Source organism: Phacochoerus africanus, chromosome 6 (assembly GCF_016906955.1).
Source record: "Phacochoerus africanus isolate WHEZ1 chromosome 6, ROS_Pafr_v1, whole genome shotgun sequence".
NCBI lineage: Eukaryota > Metazoa > Chordata > Mammalia > Artiodactyla > Suidae > Phacochoerus > Phacochoerus africanus.
In genome coordinates, this window is record NC_062549.1 from 90,602,919 (window position 1) to 90,629,048 (window position 26,130).

General features: G+C 53.5%; 1 protein-coding gene across 2 annotated transcripts in view; it reads right to left on the bottom strand.

Moving 5' to 3' along the window:
• Positions 1-25,556, bottom strand: part of LOC125129462 (sodium/potassium-transporting ATPase subunit alpha-2) — a 28,864-nt gene extending 3,308 nt beyond the window's left edge. The window contains exons 1-21 of one of the 2 annotated variants that reach the window (XM_047784178.1): positions 25,431-25,556; positions 20,320-20,424; positions 20,057-20,116; positions 17,473-17,676; positions 16,584-16,697; positions 16,193-16,327; positions 15,154-15,271; positions 12,672-12,940; positions 11,249-11,447; positions 10,992-11,101; positions 10,718-10,852; positions 9,806-9,995; positions 9,515-9,690; positions 5,589-5,725; positions 4,997-5,147; positions 4,741-4,909; positions 4,375-4,529; positions 3,983-4,106; positions 3,631-3,776; positions 3,257-3,387; positions 2,552-2,620 (exon numbers count right to left, since the gene is read on the bottom strand). In XM_047784178.1, coding sequence (XP_047640134.1) covers positions 2,593-2,620; positions 3,257-3,387; positions 3,631-3,776; positions 3,983-4,106; positions 4,375-4,529; positions 4,741-4,909; positions 4,997-5,147; positions 5,589-5,725; positions 9,515-9,690; positions 9,806-9,995; positions 10,718-10,852; positions 10,992-11,101; positions 11,249-11,447; positions 12,672-12,940; positions 15,154-15,271; positions 16,193-16,327; positions 16,584-16,697; positions 17,473-17,676; positions 20,057-20,116; positions 20,320-20,424; positions 25,431-25,442 — 2,868 coding nt within the window. In that variant the 5' untranslated portion in view covers positions 25,443-25,556 and the 3' untranslated portion in view covers positions 2,552-2,592. The remainder of the gene's footprint in view (positions 1-2,551; positions 2,621-3,256; positions 3,388-3,630; positions 3,777-3,982; positions 4,107-4,374; positions 4,530-4,740; positions 4,910-4,996; positions 5,148-5,588; positions 5,726-9,514; positions 9,691-9,805; positions 9,996-10,717; positions 10,853-10,991; positions 11,102-11,248; positions 11,448-12,671; positions 12,941-15,153; positions 15,272-16,192; positions 16,328-16,583; positions 16,698-17,472; positions 17,677-20,056; positions 20,117-20,319; positions 20,425-25,430) is intronic. The other variant, XM_047784177.1, reaches the window with a different exon arrangement.
• Between the last annotated feature and the right edge of the window lie 574 nt (positions 25,557-26,130).

A 26,130-nucleotide genomic window follows, 5' to 3' on the forward strand; every position in this document is an offset into this window, starting at 1 on the left:
GTGACCCTAAAAAGGCAAAAAAAAAAAAAAAAAAAAAAAAACAACAAAAACAAAGAAAGAAAGAAAGAAAAAGAAAAATAGAGAATTGTTTCCTATGTACTGGGTGATACACCCTGTGCTGGAGATGCTGTGGTCAATGCAAGCTTCCTTCTGGAGACATGAGGCCCGCCCTCAGGCAGCTTATTGTCTTGTTATTGCTCCAGGCACGTGGCCTGTGAGAGTGTCTCCCCAGCAAGATACTTTGGAAGTTCCTTTAGTTCAGGACAATGTCCGTCTCCTACCTTCTCCGCGTTTCCCACAACCTCCCTGGTAGTTGGTTGCAAATGTTTAGTAAAGAAGGGAATGTCTGGGAGTTCCCGTTGTGGCTCAGTGGTAATGAACCTGACAAGTATCCATGCAGATGAGGGTTCAATCCCTGGCCTTGCTCAGTGGGCTAAGGATCTGGCATTGCCATGGGCTGTGGTGTGGGTTGCAGACGCGGCTCAATCTCTAGCCTGGGAAACTCCATATGCTGTGGCGTGCAGCTCTAAAAAGCAAAGGGAATTCTGTAAAATACTCAGAAAGTGAAAGCTCACTAGATAAGAAGTGCTGAATCTATATTCACTATATCAGAATTGAAGAGCAGGATAGAGTGAGGCTCTGGCCACAGACAGGTGAGGCCTAGTCTCAGCTCTGCCGCTTGGCAACTTCTGGCTGAAAGTAATGTTTCTTGACTTCTCTGAGCCTCATGCTCCTTTTCTGGAGGAGATTGTACCTTAATATCCTAGGATTGCTGGGAAGATTACGGGAGATAATAGCTCTTGAACATGGGGAACACTTGGTTGTATTTTATAATCTCATGCACTGCACTTCTTCATGGCTTAAGCCAATGGTTCCCAAACTCTTGATTCGCTAAGGATCCTTCTTACTTTTCTTCTATAAAGGCCACGTTTTAATTGCTTTTTGCCTCTCCAACTGCATTTGTTCACAAGTAATGAATACTTCCCCATTTAAAGTTAATTAGAAATAGGGGTTCCCTGGTGGCTCAGCAGGTTAAGGATCCAGTGTTGTTACTGCTGTGGCTCACGTTGCTGTTCTGGCACAGGTTCGATTCCTGGCCTGGGAACTTCCACATGCTGTGTGGGTTCAGCCAAAAATAATAATAGGGAGTTCCTGTCATGGTGCAGCAGAAATGAATCCAACTAGGAACCATGAGGTTGCTGGTTCGATCCCTGGCCTCGCTCAGTGGGTTGCGGATCCAGCGTTGTGGTGAGCTGTGGTGTAGGTTGCAGACACGGCTCAGATCTGGCATTGCCGTGGCTGTGGTGTAGGGCGGCAGCAGCAACAGCTCTGATTAGACCCCTAGCCTGAGAACTTCCATATGCTGCCCCTGTGGCTCTAAAAAGACCAAAAAAAAAAAAAAAAAAGACAATAAAATAAATTAGAAATAGATACAGCTTCCAAATATAACCATGTCTTAGCATGGATCACTCTTCTTCATACTTAGGCTTCTGCCTGACGCCTTCTTAGAGGAAGTGCTTGATTTCCATAACGCTTTTTGGATAATATGAATAGCATCTCAGAGGATCCTGAGAGTCTGGAGTGTCCAGGGGCAGGGCAGAAGGTGCTGAGGCTGCCTCGGGCCAGGTTATTGTTGGTATTAGTTCTCTTTCTCTGTCCCAGTCTGACTTTGGCTTAGTTTCTTTTCCATTTGCCTCTTGGATGCTCAGGATTTAGCCAGTCTGGTTGTTCTCCTCTTGTGTGTTACCCATGCTGCCCTGTATGGTAAGCAGGCTCCATTCTGCACCCAGGGTCTTGGATCCTCACTGCTTTGTCCTCATTAGTGTTTTTAGCTTAGGAATCGCCTTCCTTTGTGCAAAGGTTTTTTTTTTTTTTTTGGTCTTTTTAGGGCCGCACTCTTGCCATATGGAAGTTACCAGGCTAAGGGCCAAATCGAAGCTGTAGCCACTGGCCTATGCCACAGCTCAGAGCAACATGGGATCCTTAACCCACTGAGCGAGGCCAGGGATCCAACCCGCAACCTTATGGTTCCTAGTCAGGTTCAAGACCATTGAGCCACGATGGGAACTCCCGCGCTAACATTTTTATCTAACAAACATTTCTCCTTCCCTCCCTGGGATCCTAAATGCTACCAATTTCACCAGGGTTTTGGCATCATTTTTTTTTTTTTTTTGCTATTTCTTTGGGCCACTTCCGCGGCATGTGGAGGTTCCCAGGCTAGGGGTCTGATCGGAGCTGTAGCCTCTGGCCTACGCCAGAGCCACAGCAACGCAGGATCCGAGCCGCGTCTGCAACCTACACCACAGCTCACGGCAACGCCGGTTCGTTAACCCACTGAGCAAGGGCAGGGACCGAACCCGCAACCTCATGGTTCCTAGTCGGATTCGTTAACCACTGCGCCATGACGGGAACTCCATTTTTTGGATTTTTTTGTGTGTGTTTTCTGTTTTGTTTTGTTTTGGTCTCAAACTAAGAAGTTGTGACAAAACTCATGTGGGAAATTGTGCCCATTGTTCACAGTAGAAGAAAAGAAAGAGAACTGGAGCGATACCTTCAGCACTAACTGCCATCCAGGCTGGAATCGCAGACGAATCACTGAGTACCCTCCAGGTGCCAGGCTCTGTGACAGGCGAGCCCCCCCGTGTAGTAGCCGTGAGCTTGGGCTTTGGGGACAGGGCTGGGTGAACCATTCCCAGCTGGGTGACCTCGGGCACGCCATTTAACCTTTTCTGGGGTCCCTTATCCGTAAAATGAAAATCATATCCACCTCGCAGAGCTATTGTGAGGTTTGATAATGTCTCTGATCAGTAAATCACATTATAAGAGGGCACTGAACTTGACTCTGGGCAGCTTGCACCACCACCACCATCACCACAAGACAAGCGCTACAAACTGCAGCTACCTGCTGAGTGGAGCGGAGCACAGGAGACCATGTATTTAGGGCGGGGCCAAAGGTGGGGGTGGGGCCAAGGGTGGGGTCATTAAAGTGCACGACGGAGGGAGGCAGGGAGGAAGAGGGAAGGGAGAAGAGGAAAAGGAAAGAAGATGAAAGGAGACCATGATGAAGGAGATTTTAGGAGCAAAATTAAAACCCATCAGAAATAGTCATGGCCTTTCTTCCTCTCCTTGCATCTACTTCCAACACGGATACGGATAAACCGCTGGGCAACTACAACCCTAGCAGATCTAGGTTGGGGGTGAGGTGGGCGTGGGGACGCGCTCTGTGCAGTGGGCGGGGCCGGTGGGCGGCGCTCACTTCATGCCCTGCTGGAAGACTGAGTTGCGGCGGGTCTTGCAGATGATGAGGTCCGCCCACTGCACGACCACGATGCTGGCAAAGAAGGCCGTGTGGCACGTGAACTCCACCACCTTCCGCTGCTCATAGGTCTGGGGGAGGGCGGGCAGAGAGAGGTGAGTGTGTGAGCGGAAAGAGAAGGATCAGAGTGCGGGGTGGCCCAGGGCAGATGTTAAAACACTGGACCCTTCTCCACCCTTAGCGCCCCCCCCACCCCCCCACCCCCCACCCCGTCCCATTGGCCACAACTGACCACGCCTGGCAGGCGTTCAGCCCCACCCTCTCATAGGCGTGCATCTGCACTTACACAGCCCCACTCACACAGCCCCACTCACCCACTCCTGTCCATAGCTGTCCTCCAGGTCATTCATGGATCGGTCATCCCAATCAAGGCGGATTCCCAGTAGCCGTGAAGGCAGGAAGCCGTTCTCTGCCAGGATCACGAAGTAGGTGAAGAAGCCACCCAGTGCCTGGATCATCCCTGTGGGTGGTAGGCAAAGGACAGAGGGCAGGGTCTGGGTCAGAGAAGGGAGTGGGATGGGGCCAGCCCCTATGGGCTGGAGGTAGATATCCCTGACCTTCAGGGAGTTGGCCCCTGTCCTGGAATTTTGCAGGGGGATCATCCCTCCAAAAGCTGGGAGAAGCCTCTTCTTGGGGTTCCCTCCTCAGCCCAGGGCGTGGCCGCACCGATCTGTCCATAGGCCATGCTGATGAGTCTCTCATTCACCAGCTTGTCAGTCTGCGGGTTCCTCGGCTGCCGTTTCATGATGTCGCTCTCAGCTGCCTCATAGGCCAAGGAGATGGCAGGGACCTGAGGGAGGGGGCGGTGCGGGAGAGGAGAGTGTTTGAAGGGAGATGATGGGAGCAGAGGACAATCTGCAGTGAAGAATTCTTGACACGATTCATTTATTAAGACCTAAGACCTTGTCCCCTTCCAGGCCTTGTGCTCGTCTTCTCTGCCAGCCTCTCGGCCTGCTCACCTAACCCCCAGTGCTCCTCTCCTTCCATCTGCTGCCCATCCCTGCCCTCCGTGCCCCCGTGATGGCCTTCCCGCCCTCCCCTCCAACCCCTGGCCTCACCATGTCGGTGCCCAGGTCAATGCAGAGGATGGTCACGGTGCCCAGAGGCAGGGGGATGTTGGCGATGATGAAGAGCAGGAAGGGGGTGATCTCGGGGATGTTGCTGGTCAGGGTGTAGGCGATGGATTTCTTCAGGTTGTCAAAGATCAGGCGGCCTGTGGGGAGGCTCTGAGGGCATCAGGGAGATTAGAAGGACCCTCCCCACCCCTAGCCCCTGAAGCGTGGCCGCCCGTCTTTCTGACAGAGGGAGGTTTTGTGTTTGAGGGCAGCAAAAGCAGGCAGTGGATGCCCAACATCCTGAGTCGATCTGTAGTTGGGGCAAAAGGCAGGGCATGCAGATGTGCCGACTCAGACGCCCCTCCTCACCCTCCTCCACGCCCGTGACGATGGAGGCAAAGTTGTCGTCCAGCAGGATCATGTCGGCCGCCTGCTTAGACACGTCAGAGCCGGCGATGCCCATGGCGATGCCGATGTCCGCCTTCTTCAGCGCAGGGGAGTCGTTCACCCCGTCCCCAGTCACCGCCACAATGGCTCCCTGAGAAGAAGGTAGAGCCAGAGCTGGGGGTGCGGCCCCTGCACACACCTGGCCCCGCCCCGGCCCCGGCCCCGCCCCCTTGCTCACCTGCCTCTGACAGCCCTCCACGATGATGAGCTTCTGCTGAGGAGACGTCCGGGCAAAGACGATCTCTGTGTGGTTCTTGAGGATTTCATCCAGCTGCTCTGACGTCATGTCCTTCAGGTCAGAGCCGTGCACCACACACGCCTTGGCTTCTCTGGAAGCAGGGGAAGAGTCGGCTGATTCCCCAGCGCCTCCGACGGCCTCTCGGACTCCCTACTCCCCAGCCACAGCTTCAATCCTCCTCTCCCGCCACGCTCAGCGACCCATCTTTCCCATCCTGCTATTGGAGGGTGTGAGGCTCAGCCCTTCCCACGTGGCAGCACCACGGTTGTCAGCACAGTGCGCAAGGCCAGGTGCTACTTCCTTTATACCTGCCTCGCTCCTATAGCAACCTGGCAGCCCAGATGCTACCCTAATTTTGTAGTTGAAAAAATGGAGGCTCCGAAAAGTGAAGTGACATCTCCAAGGTGTCACAGCTGATCATTGGCCCAGCCTGGCCACATGTCAGGACTAGGGAGCCAGAGGTTAGGACCAGATCCCTACAGGGGATTCTCACATGCCTTGGGGAAGAGGTAGGGCTCCTGCAGAGCCTCACCTGGGGTTGACCTGGCTGACAGGAATGTTGAGCCGGGCAGCAATGTCCTCCACAGTCTCATTGCCCTCTGAGATGATGCCCACGCCTTTGGCAATGGCCTTGGCTGTGATAGGGTGGTCCCCAGTCACCATGATCACCTGGCAGAGAGGGGAGGAGAGAAAAGAAGGCAGCATTAAGGTGGTTTTTTTTTTTTTTTGGTGTCTCTTTAGGGCTGCACCCGCAGCATATGGAGGTTCCCAGGCTAGGGGTTGAATCAGAGCTGTAGCCACCAGCATACACCACAGCCACAGCAATGCCAGATCTGAGCCCGTGTCTGCAACCTACACCACAGTTCATGGCAACGCCAGATCACCAACCCACTGAGTGAGGCCAGGGCTCAAACCTGCATCCTCATGGATACTAGTCAGATTCCTTTTCCCTGAGCTGCGATGGGAACTCCAAGGTTTTTCGCTCCTTGTATTCCTTTCTCAGAGTCGTAAGAGCTAGACCACTAGATGGTGGGGCCGGTAGATCCCAGCCAAAATAATGGAATTGTGTGTATGTGTGTGTTCGGGGGAGTGGGGAGAGAAGGTGGCTGACAGGACAACAAGTTTTTTTTTTTTTTTTTTGGCTGAGCCCTCCGTGTGCAGAAGTTCCCAGGCCAGAGACTGAACCTGCCCACAGCAGTGACCGGAGCTGCTGCAGCCACAAGGCCAGATCCTTAACCTGCCGCACCACCAGGCAACTCCAAGAGACACAAGCTATGTTCAGGAGATCAGAGATGGCTAGCCTGAATGGAGGAAAGCCTCTGCCAGAGTAACAAGTTAGTGAGGGTCCCTTGGAAGGGAAGACTCTAGGATTGTTTAGGAGTTTAGAGTTCATGGGGTACGAGGCTGTCAGAGCTGGAAAGACTCTTAGCAGCTCCTTCATTTCACCAATGGGGAAACAAAGGCTTCAAGAGGACCCAGGATTTGCTCCAGGTCCCAGGGAGCCAGAACAAACCCGGTTTTCTTGGTGCCTAAGGTGATAGCTGCTGGCGTTCTAACTGTCTTCCACCACCTGCTCCTCTGTCTCTGACGTCCCTGTGCCATGTGGGAAAGGTGACTCCTGCCTGAACCATGATGTGGTCCATCGCTGTTGCAGAATGTGTAGAGTTGAATTGGGGAGAGGGTTAGCATCTGAGAAGCTGGTCAAGAGGCTTTTATGAACATAAGGTCAGAGCTGGCTGAGGATAGCATTTACATGGGGAGGTTTTTGGGGTGCATCCCATGGATACTGAGAAGGAAGTCCCCACTGCCTTCTCTTCCACCCCTTAAGGCCACAGGCACCTCCCAACTGAAAGACAAAAGCATCTTTGAGGTTCCCACCCTACTCGACCCTCTGTAGAATTTGGCACTGCTCCCCACCCCCTCCTTGAAGCCCTGTCCTCCCGTGGCTTCCATGGACCCCTTCATCCCTGGGTCCCCTCCATCTCTTCTCATGCTTTTTCCCACCCCTCCTGGGGTGGCGACTGAGTGGAGTGAGGAGGCGGCTTTGGTGTCAGCTGGTGGACCTAAGGTCAAACATAGACCTTTCCAAGTGCCTTCGCTGAGTCTCAATATGATGGTGACAGCGAGTCCTGCCCTCCGGTCATCATGTAGAGTGAGTGGCATTAGGTGGACATCACTCAGGGTCACCTGTCACTTACCACCCTCCCCTCCTTCACTGACTCCTCTTTTTCTCCTGTCCCTCTTGTTAGTGTGGCTGGGGTTTCATTCCCACTCCTGCTCTTTCCTGAGCAATAGAATCCAGCATTCTAGCATGTCTTTAACTTGCGCTCATGTGCAAATGAGACTGACTGCTCCAGTCCTGGCCCTCTTTCTTGAGTTCTCAACTGTATTCCCACCTACCCTGAAACATCTCCTGCTGGGTGTCACAGATGCTTCCAGCCTCAGGTCAAATCCAACTTGAACGCTCCACCCCTGCCATCCTCGCTGAGCCCGCACCTCTGCTCCCCACCTTAGATGCCATCCCTCCATTCATTCCGTCCCTTTGCCTCCTGGATCCTCCTTGCCTCCCGTATCCACTTTGATCACCGAGTTCTCAAAACATCTCTCAAGCGTAACTACTCCACTCCCTTTGTCGCTGCCCTGGTTCGGATCATCACCTGGCCTGAACTATTGCGATGGCCTCTCCCACTGTCCCCCGACTGCAGTTCTTCAAATCCAGTCCCTCCTCCATCCAGGTAGCCTCTTAACAGCTTGTTCTGCCCTGTGCCACCTGTGGCTGTCTGTGGCTCACAGGATAAAGTCCAAGTCTGGCATTTAGGCAAAGTCCTTCCAGCTGGCCCTGGCCCAGCGTTCCGGTCTCAATCCCCAGGGCTCCTTGGCCACCTCCCACCGCAACCCCCCCCCAACCCGGTACAGTCCAGCCACAGCAGGGTACACACTGTTCCCTGCTCTTGATGTGCCTTCCGCTCCCTCCCTGCCTCACAAAATGCTTTTCACCCTTCGAGGCCCAGATCAAATATCGTGCCCTCTGTAAAACATTGTCCAGTTCACCGAGGTGGACTTAACTGCCTCCCTGCCACTTTGAGTTCCTGTGGACATGCTTTCCCCAGCCTCGGTGACAGATCTGATCACGGCAACAGGCTGCCTGGAGAGAAGGGGAGCATGGGCTTTCCGGATGAGTTGGCCGTGCTTCCTAAAGCCAGTCTCCTTCTTACTAGCAGTTTTATTTTGGGAAGGCTGATTGCCCACTCTGAGTCTCAGCTTGTTTTATTTTTAAATGGAGGTAATGATGCCTACCTTAAGGGACAGTGGTTGGGGGGTTCAGAACTCATATATATATACACACATATATACCTTCAAGCCCTCTGGTGTGATGGTTAAGAAATAGCAAATGCCTTGGTTCAAGTCCCAGCTCTACCACTTACGAGCTCTCTCGCCTTGGGCATGTTACTTAGAGCCTCAGGTGGTTCCTTCTATGTAAAAAAGGGAAAAATACTAGTGCTTACCTGTAGGGTTGTTGTGAAGATCAAATGAGATCCTACAGGTCTGGTGTTTACCTGATGCATAGTGCCTGATGCATGTAAAAGCCTCACGACACAAGGGGCTCCTTTTATTATTAGCGTGCCTGACCTATAGCAGGTGCTCCACAACCCTAGCTCTTAAAACTGTGCTGTGATTCATGTAAAGGCATTTGTTCCCCCCCGCCCCCACTCCGAGGGGTCGTGAGCTCCGGGGCCAGGCACTATGTCATGTTCATCTTTGCATCCCCAGTGCAGGAGACAGGTTGAGCTGAACTGGTTTGCTGGTGGGTGGTGTTGAAAAAGGAGGGACGCATGATGGCACCAGAATTGGTAACTGGACCAGTTAAGAGTGCTAAGGAGCTGCATCTTGAGAACAGGAAAATAACCAAGATGGGAGGCATCATTGTTTGCGTGTTGAACTCCAGCACCTTGAACAGGGCTTGGAAGGCATACATATTTGTTGGATGAAGAATGAATGTGGCCCAAAGGAGAGAGCAGTCGTTGAGAGGCAATCGCGGTGGGACCAGAGAACCTGGAGTGATGTGTTTGGTGGGATGAGGATTGGGGCTGGTCTATGGGGCTATGGGAGATGGAGAGCCTGCTGATCTCATCCCAAACGGCTAGAGGGTGAGCAGCAGCTGGGAAGGGGAGGGCAACCAGATCTCAAGACAGAGGTGCCTGACATCTGAATGGCATGAGCTGTGCCCTGGAGAGAGAGGCTGGGCTTGAGAGACTGGTCACTCTGAGCAAAAGGCACAAAGGTGAGAGTCCAAGGCAGGGGCCAGCTTTCCTTGGGAGATGGATGGCTTCTCTTCTCAGTTAGCGGGATGGAGGAGACCCGTGGCCCAGGTCTCCTCAGGGCAGCAGGCTCTGCAGCCCCTTGACCTTCGGTGTTTGGGAGGAGAGAGGATGGAAGGTTGGAAAGGGAGGTTGGTACCTTGATGCCTGCACTCCGGCACTTGCCCACAGCATCCGGCACAGCAGCCCGTGGAGGGTCAATCATGGACATGAGCCCCACGAAGCAGAGCTTCTCCGTGGGAAAGTTCAGCTCATCTGTGTCGAATTTGAAGCCCCGAGGAAACTTTCCAGAGGGCAGATTCAATTGACAGAAGCCTGAAGGGTGCAGAAGGGAGGAGTGAGAGGAGGCAGGTGGTTACCTAGATGCCCCCAGAGCCCCTCATCCCAGGGAACTCTTTCTTAGCCTCGCTCCCTGATTCTGGCCCCTCACCCAGCACACGCTCGCCCAGTCCTCCCAGCTCCAGGTAGGCATTCTGGAAGGCATCCTGCATCTCCTTGTCCAGAGGGATCTCTTTGCCCTGCACCAAGATGGAGGAGCACCGGTCCAGGATGCGCTCTGGGGCCCCCTTCATCACCAGCACATGGCTCTGGGGGTTGTCTTCTCGCTCGTGGATGGACAGCTGGAGAGAGGACGGGAAGTTACAGAGGGGGCCACACTTGTTTTGGTAGGTCCAGTGCCCAGCATGGGGCCTGGGACAGAGCAGAGGCTGGTAAGGAAAACTCCCTTAATAAAGTAACCCCTGATCCATCAACCATTGTCAACACAGGGAGAATCTCCATGTGCAGATGGGTGTTTGGACCTCATAGTCCTAACCCTGTAACCTGAGAGTCACCTTCCCACAGGACATTCATTCACTTAACAAATATTTACTTGGATTAGTTAGGACAGGCACCATGCTAGGGGCCAGGGGTCATCAGCACACCCCTTCACCATACTGGCCTCTCGGGGGCTTTACCCCTATGGCTTTTACAGGACATAGCTGCGTTCTTGGCATTTAACTGACGGCCTCAGGCTAGGAGATACCCTGAGGAAATTTAATTCCAAGCATGGTTCAACTGAATGGGACAGAAAGGTTGGGGGACTGAGGCCAGAGGATGCTGAACCCCGGGAAGCAGAGTTGAGCGGGTGACAGGTTGTAGTAAAGGGATGAAGATTTGGGAGCTGGAGGGGGAGGTCATTGCAGCCAGACATCTGGTCCCCCACATTGCCCGGGGGATGAGACGGGGTAAGAAGACGTGATGCTCAGATGCCCCATCTCCCCCTGTGGATTCCCCTTTGACTTTGCGCGCCCCTCACTTCCGTCCCTCCCTCCCTCTTCCCCTGACCCAGCTCCCCAACGACCTGATACTTGTTGGTTGAGTTGAAAGGGATCTCTGCCACCTTGGGGTTTCTATCCCTCATCTTCCTCACGGACCCACAGGACAGTTCAATGCACTTGAGCAGAGCTGACTCAGAGGCATCACCGGCTGTATCCCGCTGCCACCAGAGGAGAATTCCATGTCACGGTGGAGAACCAAGGGGGGAGGGCACGATGCCCCCGAGGCAGCCACAGGGTGCGAGAGGGGAAGCTGGGCATCAGCAAAATGGGCAGACTGTGGAGACCCCGGACCCTTACCTTAGACACAGAGATGTTCTCCTGCCCAGCCTTGAAGACAGCACGGTTGCAGAGACCAGCAATCCGGGACAGGGCCGTCCATGTGGGGGATCGTTTGTCAAACGTGGCCCCTGGGAGGAAGGGAGGGAGCCTCTATTGCTTTTGAGGAGCTTGGCCCCCGCCTTTAGAGCCCATATCTCGGCCCATCCTCCCTGCCATCCCAGTGCCCTGAACTTCCTCCTGTCCCCTCCACCCCTCCGGACGGAGTGCCCAGTCACCAGACTGGTCTTCCGTGGTGTCAGCCTCATGGATCTGGTTGTCAAACCACATATGGGCGACGGTCATGCGGTTCTGGGTGAGGGTGCCCGTCTTGTCTGAACAGATGGTGGAGGTGGAGCCCAGCGTCTCCACCGCCTCCAGGTTCTTCACCAGGCAGTTCTTCCGAGCCATGCGCTTGGCCGTCAGGGTCAAACACACCTGGTGAGAGAGAGCAATAAAAAGGGCTCAGCCTGGAGCTGGAGATGCCCATGACCTTACCCCAGACCCTGGTTCTGTCCCTTCCTTTGATCCAACTCCACCAGCCTTGCGAGGGACCTAGGTTAAGTCCTGAATGTGTTCCATTTTAGACATGCTGAACTGAGGTCATGAGTGTATATTTAGGTGAAACGTTCCAAGAGGGAGTGGAAGACATTTGGCCAGCGCTCCAGAGAGGGCCAGAATAGAGCAGGGTATAGGTGTGTGAGAGCCATCATCACAGAACGGGCACCAGAGACTGGGGGGCATCAGGGGCGGAGCAGAGCACTGAGGCCTGAGGACCCGTGGGGGTGGGGAGGAGGAGATGTTGCAAGGGACGGGGAGAGGAGAACAGGGATGACGTGTCACTGTCATCAACGAAAGAGAGAATGCTATGCGGGTGGACAGCAGTATCCATTTCAGCGGCAGGGTTAAGGATGGGAGCTGAGCAAATGTCACTGGATTTGCTCGTCAGTCACCAGTGACCTTTGAGAGAATCTTTATGGGACGGTTGGCCAGGATGGGCTCCATACTGCAGAGGACGATGACGAGTATAAGGGGTGTGAGAAAAGGACAAGCTCTGGGAGAGAAACTGAGTGCTAAGGCACAGCCCAACTTGAGATTTTTTTAGACTCAAATTCTGAGCCATGCAGTAAGTGAGAATCAAATAAGTGATGTTTAGGGGCTGGAAGGGAAAAACCTGCAGAGAAGCCATTAGCCTCTATTACCTTTTTTTTTTTTTTTGGGCCATCCCATGGCATGTGGAAGTTCCCAGGCCAGGGGTCGAACCCGCACCCCAGCAGTGACAACAGTGGGTCTTCAACTGCGAGGGCACCAGGGAACTCCCAAGCCTCTATTGCTTTTTCGTTGTTGTTTGCTTGCTTTTTAAGGCAGCACCTGAGGCATAAGGACGTTCCCAGGCTAGGGGTTGAATCGGAGCTACAGCTGCCAGTCTACACCGCAGCCACAGCAACATGGGATCCGAGCCGCATCTGCGACCTACACCACAGCTCACAGCAATGCTGGATCCTTAACCCACTGAGCAAGGCCAGGGATCGAACCTGCATCCTCATGGATGCTCGTCAGATTCGTTTCTGCTGAGCCACGACAGGAACTCCGAGCCTCTATTGCTTTTGAGGAAGAGTAGCAAAGCCCTCCCCTGGAGGCCCCTCAGCCTGACCCACTCACCGTGACAGTGGCCAGCAGACCCTCAGGCACATTGGCCACGATGATGCCGATGAGGAAGATAACAGCCTCCAGCCAGCTGTAGCCCAGGATAAGGGACAGCACGAAGAAGGAGACCCCCAGGAACACAGCTACCCCTGTGATCAGCTGGATGAAGTGCTCAATCTCCATGGCTATGGGTGTCCGCCCAACCTCCAGGCCTGAGGCCAGAGTGGCTATGCGGCCCATCACCGTGCGGTCACCGGTGGCAATCACGATGCCTCTGGCAGTGCCTGCAACACAGGAAGGGACACCAGATCGGGTGCCTTGGGGCCCCCAGGAACTGAGGTCCCATCCTCCTTCCAGGGAAAGGAAAAAACCATCACAGAGTAAACAAGCCAAGGACTCAAGGACTCGGATCTGGGGTGGGGGGTGGGGGGGTCCCTGGCTCTGCTTCCTCACTTGGCTTCCTCTCCCTGCACAGATGGCCGATCCCAGACTCAACACAACAATCATTATTATCTCTTATACTTGGGCCTGGGGATAAACCTTGCAAATAAACTTGAAGTTCAAACTGAGGAGATTCAGTAAATGAAACAAAAAATATTGCTTGTGGTATTTCGGTAAAATCAATCCTATACTTGTTATCATCCAAAAATATATTATGAATGCAAAGGAAAGCACTTGTGGATTTTCCCTGCTGCCTGAAGTTTTGCTTTCTCGACATTAGGCACGAATCTCTACAGAAGATGCTAGGCAATCGCTAGTCCTCATGTAGACACTCCAGGGATCTTCCGGGGAGGAAGTGGGCTAGAGTGGAAAGAGCATGCAGCCGAGTCAGCAACCTTGTTTGAATTCCTACCAGGGATCTTTTTTTGTTTTTGTCTTTTAGAGCCCCACATGGAAGTTCCCATGCCTATACGACAGCCACAGCAACACAGGATCCGAGCCGTGTCTGCGACCTAAACCACAGCTCACGGCAACGCTGGATCCTTAACCTACTGAGCGAGGCCAGAGATTGAACCCACATCCGCACGGATGCTAGTCAGGTTCGTTACCACTGATCCATGATGGTAATGCCCTAGGGATTGTTTCAATAATTAAATTAGACAGTGCAGAAAAAAGACCAGTGCCTGGCACATAGTCAGTGCTCAGCAAATGTTAGTTCCATTCATTTCCTCTCCTCTCTTCAAGACAATTCAGAGTAAGCAATGGACTTTTTTTTTTCTTTTTTTTTGGTTCTTTGTCTTTTGAAGGCCACAGCTGCGGCGTATGGAGGTTTCCAGGCTAGGGGGTCTAATCAGAGCTAGAGCAGCCGGCCTACACCACAGCCACAGCAACACCAGACCCGAGCTGCATCTGCGACTAATACCACAGCTCATGGCAACGCCAGATCCTTAACCCACTGAGCGAGGCCAGGGATTGAACCTGCAACCTCATGGTTCCCAGTTGGATTTGTTTCTGCTGCGCCACGACAGGAACTCCAGCAATGGACATATTTTACTAGGCATGGTCAGTTTTTTTTTTTTTAAACAATTGCGAGAAATGGAGAGCAGATTTCAGAATCTCAGTACATTAACTATTTAGGAAACAATGTGTGGTGATTTTCACTGTGATTCCAACTTGCTGAAGGAATCGAAAAGCCCAGAGAAACATAATACACTCAAGAGAAATGAGAAATAGGAAGGGAAAGGTGTGTGGGGGGATGTGGGTACAAGGCCTTCCTTGACCCACTTTCTGAGGCTGGGGGTCTCCCCAGGCTCTTCCTCCCCCCAGCTCTTGCCCCCACCCCCTCTGAGGCAGTCCCGACTCTGCTCACTGGCATGACCACAGAGGGCAGGGGTTCCGGTGGTGCTTGGACTCCTGCCACTAAGTGGCAGCAGGTACAGGATTGCTTATGGGCCTTTGGCCATCTTGAGAACTCAGAGCAGAAATGGGGCAAACTGGGCAGCCTGTGCAGGATGAGCAGTTTCTTTTGCTGGAGTACAGGCCCAATGTGGCCCCAAGAAAGGCTCCAGGGTTCCGCTGGACTGAAAGCTTTCGTGCCCCTTCCCTAGCCCAGGCCCCAGTCAATGCAAGGCTCAGAGAATGAAGCAGCTGGTCCCAGAACCAGCAGAGACAGAAACCATCAGTCACACCAAACACTCCTAGGAGTCAGGCTGTTTGGATGTGTGTGTGTGTGTGTGTGTGTGTGTGTAGGGGTCTTGCCCTGACAACTGAAGGCTTGGGAATCCTCTCCATCTTGGGTGGACAGACAGAGCTCTTCCTACAGGGAGGTAACTTTTCCCTGGAGTCATTCGTGGCAGCCCGGCCACTTCCCTGCCCTGTGGAGGGGACAGTTTCTGTACTACTCAGGGCTCCCTGACCCTTTGGTTCCTTCCTCCATGGCCGGGCTGCTAACAGGGAAGAAAAACCACAGCCCCCGTCCTGCCTGGGGACCCAGGATGCAGGCTCCTCCTTCCGCTGGTGCTGGGAGAATAGGCTTCCCAGCGGGCCAGCCTCTCACCTTCCACACAGTTGGTAGAGAAGAAACAGATATTGCGGGTCTCCAGCGGGTTCTCGTGGGTGAACTCGGGGGAGCGGGTCTGAGGCTCTGACTCGCCTGTCAGTGATGAGTTATCCACCTGAGGAGGAAGAGGGTGGGGAGCCATCAGATGGGCAGACACACTCGGGCGCATGCAGCTGCCTCCGGTCTCCAGCCGCAAATCTCCATGACACGAGAGACAAAATCGCACTTGCCCTCATCACATATTTATAGCATTACTCAGCTATTGCCCCTGCTCTGGTTTGGAATCTGGGCTCTCACTGACTTCTTCTATGACCTTGGCCTTATTACTTAAACAACAGTGCCTCCCTTTACTCATCTGTAAAATGGGAAAGGTAAGCAGAATCTCCGCCTGGCACAAGTACGGGGGGGGCGCCACCAACGCAGTAGCCTATGAAAATGGCACCGTCTAGGGTTGTGTGCGTGGCACAACTTGTGTGGCCAGAGGCAACAGCCCTGTGTGACTATACCGTTCTTGCAGAGTTCAATTCGATGGAATATGTAAATGTATATAAACCATCTGACATGTGATTCTACTCAGCAATTGCAAGTGGATTATCAGAGGAAGCCCTGGGGAGCAGAGCATTCATAGCAGACAGATACAAGGGGACAAGGCACAGGCACTGTATGGGGGACAAAGTGTGGCTGGGCAGTGCAGGGCAGGTGTGGACACTGGGACCTGGGTCTCTCAAACTTTAAACCTCTAGCTGGCCTCTCTCAGCTTTATGCAGTTTTTGTTGTCATTGTTGTTGTTTTGCTTTTTTAGGGCCACATATGTGGCATACAGAAGTTCCCAGGCTAGGGGTCGAGTCAGAGCTGCAGCCACCACCTACACCACAGCTCACGGCAAGACTGGATACCTAACCCATTGAGCAAGGCCAGGGATCCAACCCGCATCCTCATGGATACTAGTTGGGTTCATTAATGGCTGAGCCACAACGGGACCTCCTATGCAGCTTGTTTTTAGACTCAGCCAGATGCTCTGGCGCAGCCCCCTCACCTTACAGCCATGAGAGGAGATGATCCGGAGGTCGGCTGGCACACGGTCTCCACCCTTGACCTCCACCAGGTCTCCCACCACCACCTCCTCTGCGTTGATCTGCATCTTCTCTCCTTCCCGCACCACGAGGGCTTGCTGTGGGGAGACCCCGGGCACCTCCTGAAGGGCTCCCCTCTACCCCCATCTTCCGCTGGCCTCCCACCTCACCTCTGACCCCACCCAGGAGAAGGACAAACCTCGCGCCCTTAGCAACACACTAGGTCTTGGCATGGAGAGCTGGAGTGTCTTTTCTGCCCAAGCCTCCATCTCAGAATAGGAGGAGTAGAGAAGAGGTGAGCGGGCTTCTCCCAGAAACCTTGTGCCCCAGCCCAAAGCCCCGCCAGCCCTCTACCTGAGGCACCATGTTCTTGAAAGAGTCCATGATCTTGGAGCTCTTGGCTTCCTGGTAGTAGGAGAAGCAGCCCGTGACAATGACCACAGCTGCCAGAACCACACCCAGGTAGAGCTGGTAAGGAGACAAGATTACTTTTGTCTTTTTAAGGCTACACCGCGGCATATGGAGGGCTCCCTGGCTAGGGGTCTAATCCGAGCTATAGCTGCCAGCCTACACCACAGCCACAGCATCTCGGGATTCAAGCGATGTCTGCAATGTACACCACAGCTCATGGCCACACTGGATCCTTAACCCAATGAATGAAGCCAGGGATGGAACCGCATCCTTATGGATACCAGTCGGGATTGTTGCCATGGAGCCACAATGGGAGCTCCCAGGAGACAAGATTTGAAGGACCTGCCCTTTCCCCAACCCTGGAGAGGCAGCTGCCACCCCGGATGAGCATTCAGTGTCACCTTCGTCTCCACCTGGGAGTGAGAATGGTGGCAGAATGTCCTTCTTTCCAACCTCCCCCTCAGTCTTCTAATCCTGAGCTTCCCAAGACTGGATGGGAGGGAAAAATCGTAGGGTGTTCCCAGGACAAGGACTTCGCTAGGGGTAAAGACTTAGGGATGCAGGCAGGCCCACTTAAGGATGAAGCAACAGGGAGGGGCCGTTTTAAATGGCTCTGTGTGTGTGTGTGTGTGTGTGTGTGTGTGTGTGTGTGTGTTGGAGGGGGCTGTTTGTAGCTGTGTATGGAAGCCTCACCTCTTTCCAGCCTAAAGAGCAGAGGGGTGGTGGGACGGTACATGAGGGTCTTGCTCCCTGCCCCCCACCCACGGCACTGGAGTTTCAGGACTGGAGGACAGAGTCCCGGGCTGGTCCAAGGTCAGATGGGCCGGCTTACATTGTCATTGGATGGTTCATCCTCCATGGCAGCCTGGATGCCGTAGGCCAGGAAGCAGAGGATGGCCCCGATCCACAGCAGGATGGAGAAGCCCCCGAAAAGCTGGCGACAGAACTTGACCCACTCCGGGGTTGTTGGGGGCGGGGTGAGGGCGTTGGGCCCATCCCGAGCCAGAATGTCCTGGGCCCTCTGGTTGGTGAGGCCCTGAGGGAGGCAAGGAGAGGGCTGGGAGCTTGCCTCCAGAAACCAGCCGGCCCCTCACCACTTCCCACCAGCTCCTGGGCAGTGGAGCAATGTCCAGGTGGAGAGAAAAGTCCACCTGGTGGGGGGACCATTGCGAGAGGCCACGTGGAGGAGGGGGCATTTGCAATGGGTGTTGGAGGCCTTGGAGGCTGAGGAGGGTAAGAATAAGCCTGGATGAGGCTCCCTGGAAAGACATCTTGGTTGGTTCCCATCCCCGCCTCATCTCTCTTCCTTCGGATTCCCCACTTCACCAAGGATTCAAGGAGAGTCCTACAGTATATTTTTTCTTTTTCTTTTCTCTCTCTCTCTCTTTTTTTTTTTTTAGGACTGCACCTGCAGCATAGGGAAGTTTCCAGGCTAGGGGTCGATTGGGAGCTGCAGCTGCCAGCCAATGCCAGAGCCACAGCCACAGCAACGCCAGATCCCTGCTGCATCTGCGACCCACAGCACAGCTTGCGGCAAGAGTCCTACATTATTGATCATCAATGTTACACGGCTTTGCGAACCACCCATCACTTTCCCCAGAGAGTTTCTCCTGGCCTTGCCCCCGGCCCCAGGCTGGCTCAGATGCCCCTCTCTGGGTCCCACTGTGTCCTGTGCATCATTCTAGAGCTGCACTCTCCACAAGGCATTGGAATTCCATATTTGCATTCCTTTCTGCTGCTGGACTATGAGCTCCTTGAAGGTCGAGACTGCTTCTTATTTATCTGTCTACCTGTCCCCTCATTTATTAAGTAAATGTCTACTGAGCGCCTACTACCTGCCAGGCTCTATTGTCAGCACTGGGGATCCAGGGATGGACAAGGCCCTCAAGTCCCTGCCTGAGTCACTGCCTCACTAAATCATAGTGACACACAGTAAATAGACAATATTGCCAGATAGTGAAAAGTGCTGTTAAAAAGTTAAGGTAGGAGTTCCCGTCGTGGCTCAGTGGTTAATGAATCTGACTAGGAACAATGAGGTTGCCGGTTCAATCCCTGGCCTCTTTCCGCGGGTCAAGGATCTGGCGTTGCCATGAGCTGTGGTGTAGGTCGCAGACACAGTTCGGATCCTGAGTTGCTGTGGCTGTGGTGTAGGCCCGAGGCTACAGCTCCAATTAGACCCCTAGCCTGGGAACCTACATATGACGAGGGTGTGGCCCTAGAAAAAGACCAAAGACCAAAAAAAAAAAAAAAAAAAGTTAAAAGTAAAAGAACTGGGGCATAGGAATTCTCTTGTGGTGCAGAGTTAAGTATCTGGCATTGTCAGTGCAGCAACTGGGGTGGCTGCTACCAAGTGGTTCAATCCCTGACTCGGGAACTTCCACATGTCACAGGTGTGGCCAAAAATAAAAGAATTGGGGCATAGAATTTTCAAAAGGGCAATCATGGAAGGCCTACAGGAGGAGGCATACATCCACTACATTTTTGATGAATGATTTTTTTTACTTTTCAGAATGCTAGACTTGGCAATCTGACTGTGCCGCCTTTTTTTTTTTTTTTTTGGCTACACCCACTGCATATGGAAGTTCCCCAGGCCAGTGAACTGAGCCACTGCAATGACAACCCTGGATCCTTATTTATTTATTTATTTATTTATTTATTTATTTTTTAGGGCCGTACCCGTGGCATATGGAAATTCTCAGGCTAGGGGTCGATTTGGAGCTGTAGCTGCTGGCCTACACCACAGCCACAGCAGTGCAGGATCTGAGCTGTGTCTGTGACCTACACCGCAGCTCACAGCAACTCCGGATCCTTAATTCACTGAGCAGGGCCAGGGATCAAATCTGAGTCTTCATGGATCCTAGTCTGATTTGTTACTGCTGAGCCACAGCTGGAACTCCAACACTGGATCCTTAACCAGTTGTGCCACAAGGAAACTCCACCACTAACTATTTATGTAACAGCAAGGGAAGCTGCTCTCTCTCAGAGTCTCCTTGCTTTAATAAACAGGTCTCCACACCTCGCCTATTTTAAGGATCTGAGGAAAGTATGTAAACGACTATCCCAGGGCTATGTGCGTAGCAGGTGTCCAACCTGTTACAGTAATAACAGTCACGGGTTACCCGCTACTGCATGTGTATCCGTTCATGAGAGGAAGTGTGTCACTGAAGCTGCTTGGGATAGAGCCCTGCCCAGAGGCCCCCTGGGGCTTGGGTTCCAAGGAGTCCTGACTTTGGAAACCATAGGAAAAGAGCAATAGACTGGGAAGCAGGAGATCTGGGTTCTAGTCTTGGTTCTACCACCACCGACTCACTTGTCTCTGGGCCTCAGTTTCCTTGACTGTAAAGAGGGTTGGATTAGAGTTTTAAAGCTCCTGCCTGAAGCTGCCTGGTACCCTCCCTAGAAGCCCCTTCACTCACCTTGGACAGATCCACTTGGTACTTGCGGCCCAGCTCATCCAAGGACAGCTTGTGGTCATCCTGGGGAAAGGAGGGCAAGATGCTTTGGGGAAGGAGGCAGAGTGCGCATGTCTAGAATGCACACGAGGGCATTGAGGACACAGGGGACAGGCAGGGAGCGTGGGAGGGGTGGGTGCGAGCTTCCCTGGGTGCACGGGGCCTCGGGAGCCATTCTCCCTGCACCGGAGCCCTTTTCCTCGGCCCCCTTTCCACGAGGGCCTCACCATGGCCACCTCCTTCTTCAGCTCATCCAGCTCCTTCTCCTTCTGCTTCTTCTTGCCACCTCCATTTTCTGCAGTGGTGGCTGCAGGGGAGTACTCGCGGCCGGCCTGTGGGAGGGAGGGAGAGCCCAGGGGGTCAGGGAGGCTGGAGGCTGGAGCCTCTATTCCCACTGGACAGCCTGGGAGCTGAGGCCTTGGGAGTGGGGGCCTGTGGGTTCAAAGTCAGTGGTCCTCCCAGGGGAGGAAAGAGGGGTGTAAGGTGGAGGGGACCCCAGGCCCTCAGGTTGAAACCTATTGGCAGAGTCATGAGGCTCTATACTTGAACTTCAGGAAAGGCTGAGGGGCTAAGGACTCAGGAGCCCACTCTTAGCTGTTTAGTCATTGGACTTCTGCTAAGATTGTGTTTGTTGGGAGAACCCTGCTGTTAAAGCAAGGTAAACAGGAGTTCATGTCGTGGTGCAGCAGAAACAATCCGACTAGGAACCATGAGGTTGCAGGTTTGATCCCTGGCCTTGCTCAGTGGGTTGGGGATCCGGCGTTGCCGTGAGAGGTAGTGTAGGTTGCGTTCGTGGCTTGGATCTGGCGTTGCTGTGGCTGTGGCGTGGGCCGGCAGCTGTAGCTCTGGTTCGATCCCCAGCCTGGGAATCTCCATATGCTGAGGGTGTGGCCCTAAAAAGAAAAAAAAAAAAAAAAAGGCAATTCATAGAACTGGAAGCCTCAAAGCACATTTGGGTGAGAGGGGAACTGAGCCCTATTTGTCTAAAAATACAAGAAATTGTCTTTGAGGATAAATTTAAAACGGAAAATGCATGGAACACTTAGGTCCAGGCATTCCTGGTCCCTCTGGTGAAACCAGATAAACATTTTATTTTATTTTACTTTATTTTATTTGCTTTTTATGGCTGCACCTGTGGCATGTGGAGATTCCCAGGCTAGGGATCAAATCGGCGCTGTAGACAGCCTCCCTCCTCCAGGCTCCTCTCCTCCCACTTCCTTCAGGATATCCCATGTCCTTGTCACAGAGGGTGGGGCCGCTCGCTTTCTATCCTGTGTCCTCATTTCTCCTAAGAGCCATGCCAGGGTTCCAGGGATGAGCTTGTCTGTACTATGGTGTAATTTTTTTTTTTTCATAAATAGGAGATAACTGAGTAGGCTCTGCAGTCAAGGTGTTTGCTCCCCCTTTTTTTGGCAGGATATATTTTTTGTCTTTTTAGGGCTGCACCTGCAGCATATGGAGGTTTTCAGGCTAGGGGTTGAATCGGAGCTGCAGCTGCTGGCCTACACCACAGTCACAGCAACTCAGGGTCCAAGCCACATCTGCAACCTATACCACAGCTTGTTGAAATGCCAGATCCTTAACGCACTGAGTGAGGCCAGGAATTGAACCTGCATCCTCATGGATGCTAGTTGGGTTCGTAAACACTGAGCCACAAGGGGAACTTCCGGATAACATATTTTTATATTTTAATTTTTATTTTATTTATTTTATTTTATTTTATTTGGTCTTTTTAAAGCCGCATCTGTGGCATATGGAGATTCCCAGGCTAGGGGCTGAATTGGAGCTGCAGCTGCGGGCCTACGCCACAGCCACAGCAATACCAGATCTCAGCCACGTCTGTGACCTACACCACAGCTCCCACCAGGCAACACCAGATCCTTAACCCACTGAGCAAAGCCAGGGATCGAATCTGCATCCTCGTGGATACTAGTCAGATTCATTTCCTCTGAGCCACGAAGGGAACTCCCCGGATAACATATTTTTAAAAACAGACTTTTAGAGTGATTTTGGGTTCACAGCAAAATGAGCAGAACTTATAGGCTCCCATATACCTCCTGCCCCCCCACCCCCCAACGCGCTGCCCCTCCATCAACATCGGCACCAGATGGTCCATTTCGTTACAATGGATGAACCTACATTGACACACCATTATCGCTCAAAGTCCATGGTTTACATTAGGATTCTTTCCTGGTGCTGTACATTCTCCAGATTTGGATAAATGTGTATTGACACATATCTACCCTGATAGTATACAGAGTATATTCACAGGGCACAGGGTTAGCAGACTTCTTTTCATCAAAGAGGAGCAAGCCTCTGATCAGAAGAGGAGTGTGGCAGCTGCCCTGATCAGAAGAGATCACAAATCTAGCTCCTGGAGGCAGAAGTCTGACCCGTAAAATCAGGAGATGCAATGAGAGGTGTGCATCGTTATCATTATCACCTAGACGCTAACGATCTAGAAGGATCTGAGCTTTTTGCAGGCTGTGTGCTCAAAATTACTCTTCTCAGCAAAGGTGACCAGTACATCGTGTGTTTGTTTCCATTTATGAATCAAGGATATTTTCTGCTTCCTAAAGGCTGATCATCTGAAATTGGCAAAACACTGCAAATCAACTATACTTTAGTAATAATAATAATAATAATAATAATAATAATAATAATAAGGCTGATCATCCTGGGCGACTGAAGCAGTCCAACGGAATCAGTGGGGGAGGGCTATGAGTAGCGCTAACTCCCCCTTCCCCAGGTGACTTGGGAGGCCTCATTTAATTAAATGGATTGAAACACTTTGGATTCACAAATCTAATGCTTTGGATTCTGTCCTTGGTGGGACAGGGCTGAGAAAGAGATGAAAAGCACCGAAGGGGCAAGAGGCAAGAGATCAGTTTGGCCAGCCTCGGGATGACAGTACGGAGCTCCCCCGGGGCAGGATCAGGGCCTGAGCATGCGCAGAGGAGAGGGCTGCAGCTGGGGGCCAGGGAGCAGAGCCCAGAGAATTTCTGTACATTCAGGCATGAAATAAGGTTCATGAAAATTAGAATCAAAGGCATGGTTTTAAAACAGTGCTGGTCTACAGACCTATGTCTGGCATATAGAGACGGTGGCTGAGCAAAGACGCTCGGAGAAGCACCCCCTTTCCCTAAGCTCCCACCCCACTCTCCCGCAGGCAGGCACAGAGCTGAGGGCACACTGCCCCTTGCCCCCCCCCCCCGCCCCCGTCCTGGCAGGGATCTTGGGCTCTGCGGCCAGGAGCCTGCAGAGATTTGGGGCCAGCAGGCTGCCCAGGCAAGAAAGAAAGAGAGGAAGCAAGGACCCCCCCCCCCACCAGCCCCCCCTTACTCCTCCCTCTCCCCCAACACAAGTTCCCCTCTCTGGGCCTTGAATGCTGAAGGAGAACAGAGAGTTCTTTCTGAGAAAGCACAGGGCCGGGACAGAGTGGGGGCAGCTGGAAATCAGCCAACGCTCCCCCCACCGCAGCCTCTCCGTGGCAGCTGGAGCGGGCTGGGCTCCCTCCCACCAGGGCTGTCCCTTCCCCCAACTCCCACGCTGCCCTTCACGGCCACAGGGTGATGGGGTGACAGTGGGGCCTTGCTCTGAGGGAAGGAGCAGGGGAAAGAGGATGTGGATGGGGGTGCCTTCCCTCTTTGGGAGTCTCCTGGGGGGTTGAACTCCAAGCGCCAACCCTAAGGGCACCCACACCCCGCAGCCTCTCAGTCTGAACAGAGGCAGTCCTGCTCCCTGACTTGCTACTGGGGGTGGACAGGTGGGAATGGGATTCAGGGAGGCTGCGGGAGAAGCATAGACCCCTGAAGAAGTCAAGGTCAAACTGCTTCTCAAGGACCCCTTGAGCTGAGTGCACCCTGTTCTAAGGTGGGGGAGAAGAGGGGTCAGAGGTCCGTGCTTCAGTTGGGGGCTTCCTTTCCCCCGGGGGGAACAAGAGATGTCAAGGTGCCGCCGAAGATCCCAAGACAGTACATATTCCCACTGTCGTGAGCTCTTCCTCTGTGAGGCCCACACCTCAGAGACAGCTCTTCATAGACCCTCATGAGCGCCCCCCCCACAGCGATGTCTCTGTTCACTCCTGCTCCAGGACCTGCGTGTTTGCAAATTTTTCTGCTGAGACACAAACACAGGTGCTCATCTGTGGATATCTGTATCAGTTCCAGCCTATGGAGAATACGTCACACACACACACACACACACACACACACACACACACACACACACACACACACCGGTTCTATTTATAGCTCCCACCCTAGCTCAGGAACCCTGGTGTCCAGGCTCAGAGTTTTCCCAGCTGCTAAACTCAGTGCGACACCATGTCCTTGCATGACCCCCTCCTGGGCCCAGAAACTCCGCCACAGCTCCCCACAGGCACCCTCTTTCCTAAGCACCCTCCCGGGGCTCCCTTCTGCCAGCATTCCACAAAAGGAAAGCCACCAGGCTTGGGATGTAAAGAGATTGGGTCACTTTTCTCCATATGGAAATTTCATTTCCAAGAACTCCAAGCCTCAGCCCTGGCCACCCCCACCCTTTCCATCCCTGGTGGCTGTTAATCTTCCCCTTGGCATATCCCGAGCTGCAGAATGCCACAGGCTGGGGTGGACCGAGGGGGGGTGCCTGCAGCTCTCACCAGCCTCTGGGAAAGTCCTCAAAGCGCATGGCCTGAAGCCCGAGCACAATGCTGCCGGGGACAGCGCCGGGTGGGTAGGTGGGGGTGTTGGACCAGGGGCTGGGGGCACATCACTCTCTGCCTTTGCTCACTGCTCCCAGCTGTCCCTGGAACCCAGGGTCCCCCCTCCCTCCCAGAGCTGGTGTCTGGAAATGCTTGGTGACTCAGAAGCAGATGCCCCTTGCCCCTCTCTGCAACCACAAATTGGACCCCCATCCTCTCAGGCTGGGACTCCTGGAGGAATGGATACTTTCAGAGGGTGGCGAAGGCAGGGGGCATTCTCAGTACCAAATAACCTTCCGCTGGGAGGCCAGGAGATACGGTGAGAGAGGAGGGACCATGGGGGTTTGGTGGGAAGGAGATGAGGCAGGGGGTGGAGGGAGGGCTGGAGGGGATGCTGGTCGGGGGGTGGTGAGCTTCGGGGCTGGTCCTGGGGTCGGTGGTAAAGAACTCGGCACTCAGGGGGCGAGCAAGCAAGTGCCACTGTCCGTCTGTGCACACAGTCCTGGCTGGGAGACTCAACACTTCCAAGTTCAAAGCAGCCCACCACTCCTCCCTCTGGGTCCCATCCCCACTTTGTCCTTCCTTCCAGCCTCCCTCATCATCCAGAGAGCCGCACAGCTCCCTCCAGAGCCAGCCCTGCTCTTTAGGGATACTCACCCCACGGCCCATCTTGGGGCAGAGTGGCTGCGGGACCTTGACTGGAGAGGTCACCAGGAGGATCCCGAGCTCACACCTCCGGTCTGGGGCGCCAGAGACCCTGGCAGACAGGCAGAGACAGTGAGCAACAGGGTAGCTTTAAATAGGTCCCTCTCCCCCTCTCCCCCGCCTTCCCTCCTCGGGAAAGAAACGTTTGTTGAAACAGGATCTCTGAGGACTCCTCCCCTCCCGCCCCTTAAGCAACTGGCCTGAGGAAGGTCCGTTTGTCCCACCGAGTGCTCCCCCTCCGCTCCCCTCACCCTCCAAGTCCTGGCCCATGGCAGCCACTACTGAGAGAGGGGAGAGACGGTATGGGGTGGGGGATGTGCCCCTTAGGGAGGGCAGAGGGGGAGCCCTGGGCAACAGCATCAGCATCCCAGAGAACAGAGGCCATGTGATCTGACCCTGCCTCTTGCTTTCCCGATGGGGAAGCTGAGGCCCGGAGAGACTGCACACGAACAAGATTTGAGCTGATAAAACAGAACCAGAACCTGGTCTCCTGCATCTACATCTAGCTTCCCGGAGAAAGAAGCAAGAGACCGTTCTCTCCACTGTAAAGACTGTGGGAACCCTGAAGCCAGGAAGAGGCGGTGCTAGAACCCAGGGCGGCCCTTGTGTATGAGGCTTCTCGAGGTTGGCAGCCTGATGAGAGCCAAAGGCA